The following is a 12,280-nucleotide window of genomic DNA, read 5'->3' as shown; positions in this document are numbered from 1 at the left end:
ACAGTCACGCATCTGGCCCACTGCCTAAGGGACTGAGAGCATTGAAGGCTTTAGGCAGGGAGTGGCATGGTTAGCTTTGCCATTTCTGAAGGTCTCTCAGGCTGCTGTGTGGGGAAGAAATGGGTGGTGGTTGGAGAATGCTGGAGGGAGAGTCTAGTTAGGAGATACTCCAAGTATCCCCAAGACCATTGTGATGGCAAAGCTGGGGAGAAGTGGGTGGACTGGAGAGGTGTTTGGGAGGTAGAATTAGGGGGACTTGGTGCCTGGTGGAAGAGGGGGGTAACAGAGGGCAGGCATGGCTTTTGACAGTGTTTGTCCTGGGCTCTGGATGGAGGGAGCCACTGGCTGAGATGGGAACAGAGGAGGGATGATGATGAGTCAGGATCCAACTGTCGGGCCTGCGAGGTCCTGTATGGAGGCAGTTGCTAGGCAGACATATATGACTGGAGCTCAGGAGACAGAGCTGCACATCATCAGCAGCTCAGAGATAAAAACCAAAGCCCTGGAAGGCAAGTGTTGGGCATGGCTGAGCCACAGCCCTGCTAAGTGGCACGGATAGTACATTCCATGCCAGGATTTTGACTATTCTGTGCTTATAAACTTCTTTTGTCCCTCTGAATGTGTGTGTGTGTCTGTGTGTGTGTGAGAGAGAGAGAGAGAGAGAGAGAGAGAGAGAGAGAGAGGAAGGGAATGTGATTGCACTCAGAGAGAGTGTATATCCCAGGGGAAGAATGAAAAGGGATCCAAATTCCTCGTAGAGGGTGAGTTGCTCTGCCTTCTTGGTTTAATTCAGTTGTTCACTGAGCAAATATTTACTGAGTCCCTAAGGGATGGCCACAGCAGACAAAAGTCCCTGCATTGCTGGAGCTCACATCCTAATGAGAGCTGATTTCCATGCTTAAAGGTACAGTTCCTATTGATCAGGCAACATGGTACCAATTACATGCCAACCTCTTCATTTGCTGGAGAATAGTTCCAGTGCTGGAGGGAGAACCCACTCGCTATGAGAGATGTCACATCTGAGTGATTGAAGGGATGGTCACAACTAATTGTGACTGCATTGCGCTTAGATCCCCCAGCCCCCCACTCTCCCCTGGCTATACGCTGAAACTCCAAGGTCCCTGTGCGCAGGGGCACGTGAGAACTCGATGCGGTGTTGTGTGCACTGAGTGGGCACATCAAGAAGGGGTGGGAAGTACACACTAGTGATTTCAGCCAAGGCCAATGAAATACCAGGTAGCACTTTGCGTTTTATTAATGACCCACTCTCAGGGAGCCTCCGAGAGCGCCGGCCCTCCTGTGTCTATGCCCCCAGGCACGGGGGATTGGGGGGAGAGCAGCCTGCAGGTCAGCTGCACTCCACCCCCGCGTCCTCGTTGTGGTTGCAGTTGTGAGAGCCCCAGTTACTCTTGTTGCAGTTCCACAGGGTCAGCTCTGTCCCTTGACAGGCGACGTCGTCCAGCCAGATGGACCCAGAGCCTAGACACAGAGACAGGAGGGGGAGCAGCATGGGATGAGGCTGGAAGCCAAGTGGCCCGTTGGTGGCTGGGGGCTCCCAGTGTGGGTAGACTGCACTTTCTCCCACACCCACTCAGGCCCAAGGTGCTGACGCTGGACTGTTCTCGCTCTCTTTTGCTATTCCTCAAAGATGCCATTTTTAAAAATTTTATCTATTTACTTGTTTGTTAGTTTGTTTAAATATGTTATTGAAAGTATTACATATGTCCCCTTTTCCCCCCACTGATCTCTCCCATCCGGCCCCCGCCCCCCACCCATGGGCTGTTTTCTTTTAATGACTCTGCCTCTGTTCTGTTTTCTATCCTTTTTGACAAAAGTCTCATCCAAGTTATTTAATACTAATCCATGAACTCTTGAAATCTCCTCCTGCACGCTCCCAGCATTCCTCTCTTCCCACTAACTTGCTACAGCACATCTATCCATGTTCCTGCCAAGCCTTCACCTTCCTCAAACCTCTTTCTCTGATATAGCTGATTTCAGACCCAGAGCTCAGAGGAAACCAGTTGGTTTGTTTGACTGCAGAAATTTACACCACAGTGTGGCAATCTATGTAAGGGAAATGTGTATTTTAACGTTGGTTTACAAACTAACTGGACTCAGAATAAAACACAGTCATGCACTTTGGGGTGGGGTAAGGGAAGAGAGCATTTGGGGGTGGGAGCAGGAGAAAGGGGCCAGGTCAGCCCTTACAGCTGAAGAAATGGTGTCAGCCTCAGGCTTCACTCCTTCATTGAAAGTTTGAACCTTTTGCTGAAGGACACAGGCTGAGTCTCTAACACCCCAAACTGATTTTAGGAAGTTCCGGCTCTGATTTGCTTCCCACCTTCTCCTTAAACGTGATCACAGCGTGGGCATTCCAGGCCTCTAGCTTCCAGGGAGCTGGAAGGGAAGCCTGGGTCCATCCTCCCTGACATGCTTCCCACTTCTGAAGCCCCAGCAGCTCAGCAGCCCTTCAGAGAGTCCCGTCTCACAGGCACCGCAGCCATGCGCGTTCCCGCTCCAGGGCAGACAGACATTGACCCAAGCCTTTGCTGTCACTCTTGGAGAAGAAAGGTCATAGGTCTGCCAGGGGAAGGAAGGTCATAGGTCTGCCAGGGGAAGGAAGGTCACAGTTCTGCCAGGGGAAGGAAGGTCACAGTTCTGCCAGGGGAAGGAAGGTCACAGTTCTGCCAGGGGAAGGAAGGTCATAGGTCTGCCAGGGGAAGGAAGGTCATAGGTCTGCCAGGGGAAGGAAGGTCATAGGTCTGCCAGGGGAAGGAAGGTCACAGTTCTGCCAGGGGAAGGAAGGTCATAGGTCTGCCAGGGGAAGGAAGGTCACAGTTCTGCCAGGGGAAGGAAGGTCATAGGTCTGCCAGGGGAAGGAAGGTCACAGTTCTGCCAGGGGAAGGAAGGTCATAGGTCTGCCAGGGGAAGGAAGATCATAGGTCTGCCAGGGGAAGGAAGGTCATAGGTCTGCCAGGGGAAGGAAGGTCATAGGTCTGCCAGGGGAAGGAAGGTCATAGGTCTGCCAGGGGAAGGAAGGTCATAGGTCTGCCAGGGGAAGGAAGGTCATAGGTCTGCCAGGGGAAGGAAGGTCATAGGTCTGCCAGGGGAAGGAAGGTCACAGTTCTGCCAGGGGAAGGAAGGTCATAGGTCTGCCAGGGGAAGGAAGGTCACAGTTCTGCCAGGGGAAGGAAGGTCATAGGTCTGCCAGGGGAAGGAAGATCATAGGTCTGCCAGGGGAAGGAAGGTCATAGGTCTGCCAGGGGAAGGAAGGTCACAGTTCTGCCAGGGGAAGGAAGGTCATAGGTCTGCCAGGGGAAGGAAGGTCATAGGTCTGCCAGGGGAAGGAAGGTCATAGGTCTGCCAGGGGAAGGAAGGTCATAGGTCTGCCAGGGGAAGGAAGGTCATAGGTCTGCCAGGGGAAGGAAGGTCACAGTTCTGCCAGGGGAAGGAAGGTCATAGGTCTGCCAGGGGAAGGAAGGTCATAGGTCTGCCAGGGGAAGGAAGGTCATAGGTCTGCCAGGGGAAGGAAGGTCATAGGTCTGCCAGGGGAAGGAAGGTCATAGGTCTGCCAGGCCGCAAGGATGGAAGCCTAGGGCCCTGAGCTGTAGATCTTTTCAGTTGCTTGAACCAATCTTTTTCTTTTAACCCAAACCACATGGAGTCACTTGCAACCAAAGGGAGAGAAAGCCCATGCCGCTCCTCCCGCAAGAGGCAGCTGGTGGAGGACCACTTACCAGGGACCATATTGAAAAGGGCCTTTCCCGAAGAGTAACCCAGCATGCGGCAAAAGACGGTGGCATCCGAATTGTCCCAGCCATCATCGCAAATTGTCCCCCAGACGTTGTTATAGTAAACTTCAGCCCGGCCTCGTTTCACAGAGCCGACAATCCTGACAGCTGCCAGGGATTCACCTGAGTGAAAAACACATGTGCGAGTGGTGAGGACGGCCGCCTGGGGCTTGCGTGAGTGTAGGCTCTGCCTCTTCAATGAAGGATATTCTATAGTTAGAGGGGAAAAGACCTTGCTTGGCCAGGAAGACCCCCAATGGCACCAACATGGCCTGGCTAGCAGCCTTCAGCCCCTGAGCCCACAGCCACGAGGCCACAGGGTCAGGTGCCTCTGTGGCTTGTCTAGCAAATCCAGGCGACCACATCTGAACTGTGTGGTGGGGAGAAAAAAAGAAAAGTAGAGAAAAAAAGGAAGAAAGAAATGAAGAGAAGGCAAGAGAAAAGACAGGAGGAAGAAATGGAAGAGAGAGGAAGAAAGAGGGAGCAGGGCGGGAGGGGGGAGTTGCTGTGCTGTAGCTGTGCTATGAGCAGGCCCATTCAAGGGAAAGCCCATTAACCTTCCCCAAAGGAGGCATCTCTCTGAGAACCAAGGCCTCTCCCAGATCACACACAAATGTTCAATTACAGAACTGACCCTACAGTACAAATTAAAGAGAATAAAAACAGCAATTACCTTTCTGACCTTTTTCTCCCTTTACTCCTTGCGGCCCAGAAGATCCTGTCACAAGGAGAAAAACCACATGATTTGAAGGAAACAGACCAGGACTCTCTCACCCTCCTCTGCCAGCGGGAGCGGGGGAGAGGGGGGAAGGGAGGAAGCGTGCGGAGGAGGTCAGGTTCTTGTCCCAGCTTTGCCGGTGACCTGGCATTAAGAGGACAGGAGGTTCCACAGGCTCCGACAGTTAAGCATGAAGAAACGGACCTAAGCCACAGCAGGAGGGATTTAAGCTAGATTAGCGAGGGACATTTGACGAGTAAGAGACAGGGAGGGGACACATCTCCTTTGTGGGAAGCTGAGAGGCTGTGCGGGTGGCCGGACACGCTGGGTGTGGAGTGGGTGCACGTTCACGCGCACCTGCAGGCTAAGTGCTGAGACCAAACCCAGCTCAGAACTCACCCACTGAACCCACAGACCTTGACCTTCTGCTTCTGAAAACTCCACGACCCTACATCAGGGCCTCTCCTTCGAAACCACAAAGGAGAAACAGGGCCTTACCTTTCATTCCTGGGTCCCCCTTCTGGCCACCTGGTCCAGTTGCACCCTTGGGGCCCGCCAGGCCTGGGCCTCCCCTTTCTCCCTTCATGCCTGCAGGGCCTGGAGGAGAAGGACCATCTGTCAGATGCTCTGCCCTGCTTTACAAGGGGCCCCAGAGCCTTGGTGCTTCATGAGTGGATCTTAACCAGCAGGTTTCCTCTCTGAACTGTTTGGAAATTCAGCTGGTGTCTTTGGTCCAACTTCAGGGGCAGGGTGCCGCTCGAATCACCCAATTCCCATGTAAATGCTGGTTGAGAAATTGCTGACGGGAGTCCAGAGTGGTTGGTCCTCAGTGGGCTACATCATTGTGTGGAAGTTCTAGCTATTCTGGGAGAAGATGCTAGAATGCTGCTAGGCCTCGTTTTCTCCTTAGTAAGTTAAAATAGGAATAGAGTGTCCAGTTTTGGAGGAAGGAAGACTGCTCAAGCGTTGTGTCTGAGAAGCCCTGTTGTGGCGCTCCCTGGGGTCGGGCACTGAGAAGACAGAGATGCTGAGCAGAGTACCCAGCACAACAACAACTCCCAGCAAGGGCTTGTGAGCGAGGAGGTTGTAAATCCAGTGAGAAGAATGGGGGAGGGCGGGAGGGGGCACTGGAGGCGCCATGGTGGCTGCACAGCCTAAGCCACTACCTGACCACCTGCTCTCCTGGCACTTTTCACCCTTTACCACCCTCCCCCACCTTCTCCCTATCCCCTCACTTCACTGAATTCCTGTCATTGCCCAGGTTTCCCAGGGAGAACATCTGAGGCTTGTGTAACAGTGCCCTGCAGTCTTCGCCTCAAATGGTCTTGGGCCGATCACCCTGGGGGAAGGTCACAGCGGTGTGTTCAAAGTCAGCAAGCCAGCCTCGCCCTTTCCAGTCATCATTGCAAGGAAATTAAAATAGAGTCGGCCCTTTACCTGGAATTCCTGATTCTCCTTTTGTTCCTTTCTGTCCTTGAAGTCCTAAGATCAAAATACAGGAAGGTGAGAAGATAATAAAACTTGGATATTAGACACTTTTAATCTTAGACAACCTCTACCTTTGTCTGATTAAAGACATGTTGGTTCTTCACAATTCTTTAAAGCCTGTTCCGCAGAGCACATAAATGGGACCGTGCGTTGGGGTGAGATAGAAATGTTCTGGGTAGACATCTGAGTTAGACAGACAGACCCTGAACTTACTGGCTGGCCTTCCTTGCCAGTGGTAGCCTGACTTGGTATCTAAATCTAGGTCCATTCCTTCCTGTTGCATTTATTGGAAAAGAATTGAGAGATATTTTGAAAATAAAATTATTGTTTTTTTCAAAAGACTGTGGAGGGTACTCAGAGTCAGGAGCTCTGCGGGCCCTCACCCACATAGATGTTCAATAGTTTGGTTGGTTTACTTTATTGTGACCCCCAGCGTGGCTAAAGGTTTGTACAGCTTAAAGGGTCTCATGTCCAGAAAATGGAAAAATAATCACTGCAATTACTGATGATGATACTATTTGTAGTTCTAATGTGAAAAGTCCTCCCTCCCTCCCATTCATCTGCTCATTCACTAACTTCCATGGAAGGTCCACTGTTCCCAGCACCAGAATGGGCCGCTGTGGGATAATAATTTATTGGTTTAGCCACATCATGGCCTCTTGATTATAAGGACCAATATTAGTGTCATTTCAAAGAAAAAGGACTCTCCAAATCAGTTACACAAACTTGGGAAAATGAAACTTTATATTGATGTGAAGTAACAGTTACTAGAGAAGAACACAGGAATGCAGTCAGCGGTGGTGATCATCGCCATGCCCTTGACCGTGATGTAAGCCCAGCCTCAACCAAAGGCCGCCCTTTGATGTTCAACAGGAACCACAGTTCCCTTCATTGCCAACTGCCTGGGGGAAATTCCTACGTGGGGAAGTTTCTACCTCCCAGAGCCTGCCTTTTTTGAGCACCTACTGTGTGCTGGTCAATGGAGGGCAAGCTGGAGGCCTGGCAGGTCTATTTGGGACACCTTGGAATAACGGGCCAAGGAAGTCCTGGCTCCCGGTAGCCTTTCAGATTCTTTGCCTGAGACCAGGCGCTGCCTAGGGAGGAGGGACTGAGGTCCAAGAAGCCACGAGCTGCCTCTACACGCCTTGGCACCAAGAGAAGCAGGATGCACTGGAAGGTCCCGAGAGGACAGCTGCTCCAGCCCCTCGTCGGTGTGGAGACAGGACTGAGGCTCAGAGCTGCTTCTAGGAGAGGGGGGAGTTGGGGTGGGGAGGGGAACCTTAAAGGCCTGACGCTGGCAGGCAGGCCCCAGCTCACCCAGGCCACTTATTCGTGCTCTGGTCCTTCTGTCTAGAATGCCTCACCCCTTTGGTGCCCTGGAGAACTCCCATCAATCCTGTAAAACCTGCTAAAATGTCAGATTTCCCGACTGTGAAGCCTCCTTTGGCCTTGCCCACTGATGCCACACTTCCTCCCAAGGCAGCAAAGTGGCCAAAGTCAGGCGCCCTGGGCTGTGCCCACTTATGACGTTGAGCAGGTGTCCCTCCCTGAGCCTCCCTTTCCTCCTCTGGGCCTGCTGTCCAGCCAGCCCCCGTTTGCTGTTGACCCAAGGTCACAGCAGAGGGCGGCAGACGTTTCCTCTTTGCTCACCTGCATCTGAATCACGTGTCAAGATTAGGGAGGTGAAGACACAGTTGGAAACAAGTCTTTGCTTGTGACTAAGTGAAATAATGGTCCATTTGTAGACCCTTGGCCCTCTCTGTCTGCATCCTAAGGCACATCACATTGCAGACATCGCTACCTTAAGACCCTGTCCCTAGAAGCAAGGCTCGGGGACACCAGCACTGTGACCGCCCTTTATTGCCCCCTCACCCCTCAAAGAAGTTCCCCTCTCCAGCTGCCTCCGCTGCACCAATTGACAGACACCCTGTGCAGAAGGAGCCACAGGGAGGCCCTTATTCACGAGGTCCATGGTCCCTTTGGCCTGACCCTCCCTCCTTTCTCACACCCTTCCTCCCAACCCTTCACCTCCCGGGACTCAGCCTCTGCTGCACTGGCCAGGCACCCTGCCAGGGGCTTCACCTGCACGGCCTTGTTCCATCTCTCAGCAAGGCAGGCCACTTCCCTTTTTTATGGAGAAGGAAGCCCTCATGCAAAGATGGAGGGATTTCTCTAAGGTGAAGTTGGGGTTGGGTTGCAGGGCCGGCCTCCCACGGGGCCCTGCAGCGGCCAGCTGGCTCACTGTTCACCTGGATCCAAGGATACTCCCAGCTGGCCTGGGCCATTCCTTTCTCCTGAACGTAGTCAGACTGAGGGTGACTCAGCATCGCCTGCCCAGGGGTTTTTAAAAAGCAACGTGCTGGGCCCCACCTGGAGTGGCTGATTCAGTGGATGGGTCTGGGTGGGACCTGAGACTGCATTTCTGACAAGTACCAGGTGAGTGTTGCTGCTGGTCCAGGGACTGCCTTTGGAGTGGCACCTCCCCAAACATATCTCATTCGATCTTTGGGCCCAGCTCATGGTCAGTCTCCTGCGAGCTGCCTTCCTGTGTGTGAGGAGTCCCTGCCCCTCCCAGGCCTGAACACTCCCAGAACCTCTGGCCTTGAATGCTGCTAGTATGTGTGTAATGGGTGGTGGTTTTGTCTTCAAAACTTCCCTCTTCAGGCGGAGGAACAGAGCTGGGTTTGTATGGTTTCTCTCTCGGCCTCTGGACTCTAGAGGACGCTCCAGAGTGGCTGGCATCAGCTGTCCCATCGAAGGACTAGAAATTGCTTCACAACAAATCAAGGTGATGCCGCACCCGATTGCATCAGGGAGAAAAGGTTGAAAACAGGATCTAGATGTCTATAAACAACACTGGAAAGCGGCTGATGCTGGCTTTTCCTCTTGACCACAACAGACTGGTTCCTGGTCTCACAACCGTATAAGCTGAGAGGGCCTAACATATGTATCTACTCAGGTCTTTACTTGGGAATATTTCTCCCCCCAGCATCATTTAGCATCATTCCTACTGTTTACTGTTCAGCTGGTGTCCTGCCTAATGTCTTAGACTGTTCCTGCTCTAGGGGAAAATTGGCTATTTCAATCCCAGAGTGCTGCTGGGCTGGCCAGACCCAGATATTATTCTAGAATGCTCCTCACACCTCACAGAGGGAAAAACGAAGACCAGGGAGCTCAGGTACCCACCCACTGTCACCTCGATAGTCAATGGCAAGTCCAAGTTGAAGTGCAGGTCTCCTGACTCTGATCGAACATAGAAATTTCCGGCACATTAGGAAACTTCCTTCAATCCCATCATGATATACAGACTAAGTACAGCCTGGCAAATTTAGGGTTAATTTCATAACCGACAAATGGAGCTGTGTGTCAAGAAGTAAGCGGGGGGGGGGGGGGGGGGGGTAGCTGACCCAAAACTGGGAGGCACGTAGACTCCTGCAAATGTTTCTAAGAAACTTAGAGAAAAACAAGGAAAAGATTCTAAGTGACAATATATTAATATGATGGTAGAAGTTAATAAATTCTTGGACTAACTCAGTACTTAGAATGGGGAGAAAGTAAATTCACAATATAGGATTTGATTGCTATTATGGATTATTTTTGTTGCTTATCTTTAAAATAAAACATTGTAAAATACAGATGAGAAAGTAGATTTCAAGTTATTTTGCACTTTGGGTTTGCCTCAAGAGGAAAATAAAAGAACAGAAAATTCATGTTCTTGTTATATTTTGGACTTGAAGGCTGTTGAGATGCAAAATTTCTGATCAGATTCGTGTTTTGGAGCTTAAAGGTTTGGCTGCTTCTAACATTAGCCCATGAGATGAAAATAGAGATTTGAAGCGAGTCCTCCTCATTTCCAAACAAACTTTATGGAACGTTGAGCTAAAATTCATTTAGGTGTGGTTGGTTGGTTGTCTGTTTGTTTTTGCAAAAAAAAAAAAAAAAAAAAAAAAAAAAAAATTATTTAAATGATTTTGCAATTGTTTAAAAGACAAAAGTTAGAAAAACCAAGTTCTGGGGGTTGGATAAAAGACAATTGTTTAAAAGACAAAAGTTAGAAAAACTAAGTTCTGCTTTGTGAATGGTAATGGAAACTTCCATTGGAGAAGCTCTGCTGGGTGGTAATGCCTACTTACTAAGCTACGCAGTTTACTTTCCCACAGATGAAAGGGGTCCTCGCCACCATCCTTCATCTCAGATGGCTCCTCTTTCTCCAGAGGTGTGAGCGAGAGGAAACATTTCACCAGAATGGGTTGGCGTGTGGTTAGTGACAGCAGGGAAATTTGGTGACTAAGCCAGGATTTACCCTCCTACTGTGGGGTGGGAGGTATGGGCAATTCTGTTCATTTTGAGTCCTATCCTCTGTGTTATTCTACACAACAAAGTCTGGAAAAGAACTGACTTGGAATCAGACTTTGAGATTGAGTCCCAGATTCAGCTCCTGGGGGAGAGCATTTACCCATTGGCAGCCTTTGCTTCCTTGGCTGTAAGGTAGAAGGATGGTGAAACTCAAGTGTGGGGGTAAATGAAATAACACTGTGGGAATCAAGTCCCAAGCACAGTGTCTGGCCCAGAGGCATTGTTGATAATGAACAAACCTCTTGTTTTTATTATTAACACATGATATTGAAAGCTAGCTATTGCCCAGGTCAAGCCAAGGCACTGTAATTTCTGTTTTCATCCAATGCAGCCAGATATCCTCTTGAGAGATTAATGATTTTATTTACAAAATGGGAAAAATACATCAGTTTGAAAAATGGGTTTGATAGAATCAAAACTGGACAAACCCCATAGGACCTCTTGTTTGGGGAATACCGATGTCCTGACATTGAAAAGTCTGCATTATCTTCCATGGTGAGATCTGGCCACCACTCTCCACCCATCCTTCCTTCTCCCACTTCAGAAAGCTAACCTCCCCCAAAGTCCATTAACCTTTTCCTTTAGGATGATATCTAAACCTGGCTCTGATGGGCCAGATATGGTCCTATCTGTGGAATTCCCTTCTGAGATGTTCATGTGGACCATCAGCTACTTGTTCAAGGCAATCATTGGGATTTGTGTGGGAAATCTATGCAAGTTTACTTAAGTTGTAATTATCACATGCCTCAAAATGAAACTGTCATTTACCATGTTTACTTGGGCAGCTGGAATTTGCCTGATTGGTATTTACCACTAAGTCTGATGGATGGAGGTCCCTGGAAGGGTGCCCAATGAATAGACAAGGACTCGATGATGAAGTGAAAATGGTCCCAGACTGGGCTAAACTGGGGATGGGGTTGTGGGTGAATGAGAAAAAGCCAAAACAGGGCCTGAGAGCTTCAGGTTTCCTTCTAAGAGTGGAAGAGGCTGCTGCAGCTTCTGCTCTCATCCTTTTGGACTGGGTTGGAGGGTAAGTGTCACTCATCAGAGTGCGCTGATGGGGAAGGGAGATGGTATGATAAAGTGTAATGGCTAAAGCCCCAGCTTTGGGCCAGCCAGGCTGCCTCTCTTACTGTGAAACAGCCCTCACAAGAGTGCGTAGCCCATTGGGCTGTCCTGAGAGTGCTCACGGTCAGGAGCTGCTCTTACGCAAATGCTCCAGGATGCAGGGTGCAGGGCAGGGTTCCTGCTCTCAGACAGTGGGCACAGCACCCCTTTGGGTAAAATCATGTTTTAGCACAAATATTCTTGCTTAGTCTAGCAAGGCGGGATGGGGGGAGGTGAAGGGATGCTCTCTGTTTATAACTGAGGGAGGAAAGCCATCATCTCCATGAAGCCAAGCAGAAAACTTAAAGGCAAGACAGCTTCAGGTGCCAAAATCAGTCACCCTAAGATCTTCAGGAAAAAGGGAGGTATAGGATCAGAAAGGGGAGCTGCACCCAGATGGAGTCTTTCTGGAAGGTGAGACCTTGCTGGTGGCCTTAGGTGGCCTCAGGTGGCCTCAGGTAGCAGAGCTCCTCCTGTACTGACACACAGTCTGTGAGAAAGAAAGCAGCTCCAAGGCTGGATGGGTTGGAAGAAGAGTGGGCATAGGAGCTGCCTGTGCCATGGCTCCCAACAACCTTCAGATGTCAAAGGCCCAAAGTCCAAAGCTGACCAGGAGCTGGCCTCACCCATCCCTTGGACCAGAGCTCCACATCCCAACCCAAGACACCAACCAGGTGCCAGGGATACACCCTACAGAGCCCTCTCTCCTCCATGACTCACCGGCTCTGTGTCCTCTCTCTAGGCTTGCCTTCCCCTCCTGCACTGACTTCAGTGACTCTGTGTCCTCTCTCTAGACTTCCCTTCCCCTCCTGCACATGTC

At 50.6% G+C, this 12,280-nt stretch overlaps 1 protein-coding gene across 1 annotated transcript in view; it reads right to left on the bottom strand.

Annotated features, from left to right (window-relative positions):
- Positions 1–1,224: 1,224 nt before the first annotated feature.
- The window catches only part of MARCO (macrophage receptor with collagenous structure), a 35,384-nt gene continuing 24,328 nt past the window's right edge, over positions 1,225–12,280 (bottom strand). The window contains exons 12-16 of the mRNA XM_080669001.1: positions 5,947–5,991; positions 5,008–5,106; positions 4,465–4,509; positions 3,738–3,914; positions 1,225–1,479 (exon numbers count right to left, since the gene is read on the bottom strand). Of these exons, the coding sequence (XP_080525127.1) occupies positions 1,349–1,479; positions 3,738–3,914; positions 4,465–4,509; positions 5,008–5,106; positions 5,947–5,991 (497 nt within the window). The 3' untranslated portion in view covers positions 1,225–1,348. The remainder of the gene's footprint in view (positions 1,480–3,737; positions 3,915–4,464; positions 4,510–5,007; positions 5,107–5,946; positions 5,992–12,280) is intronic.

Source organism: Plecotus auritus (genome assembly GCF_963455305.1).
Source record: "Plecotus auritus genome assembly, chromosome: 5".
NCBI classification, from domain to species: Eukaryota; Metazoa; Chordata; class Mammalia; order Chiroptera; family Vespertilionidae; genus Plecotus; species Plecotus auritus.
The sequence above is the reverse complement of the archived record's forward strand: the minus strand, read 5'-3'. Positions and strand labels throughout refer to the sequence as shown.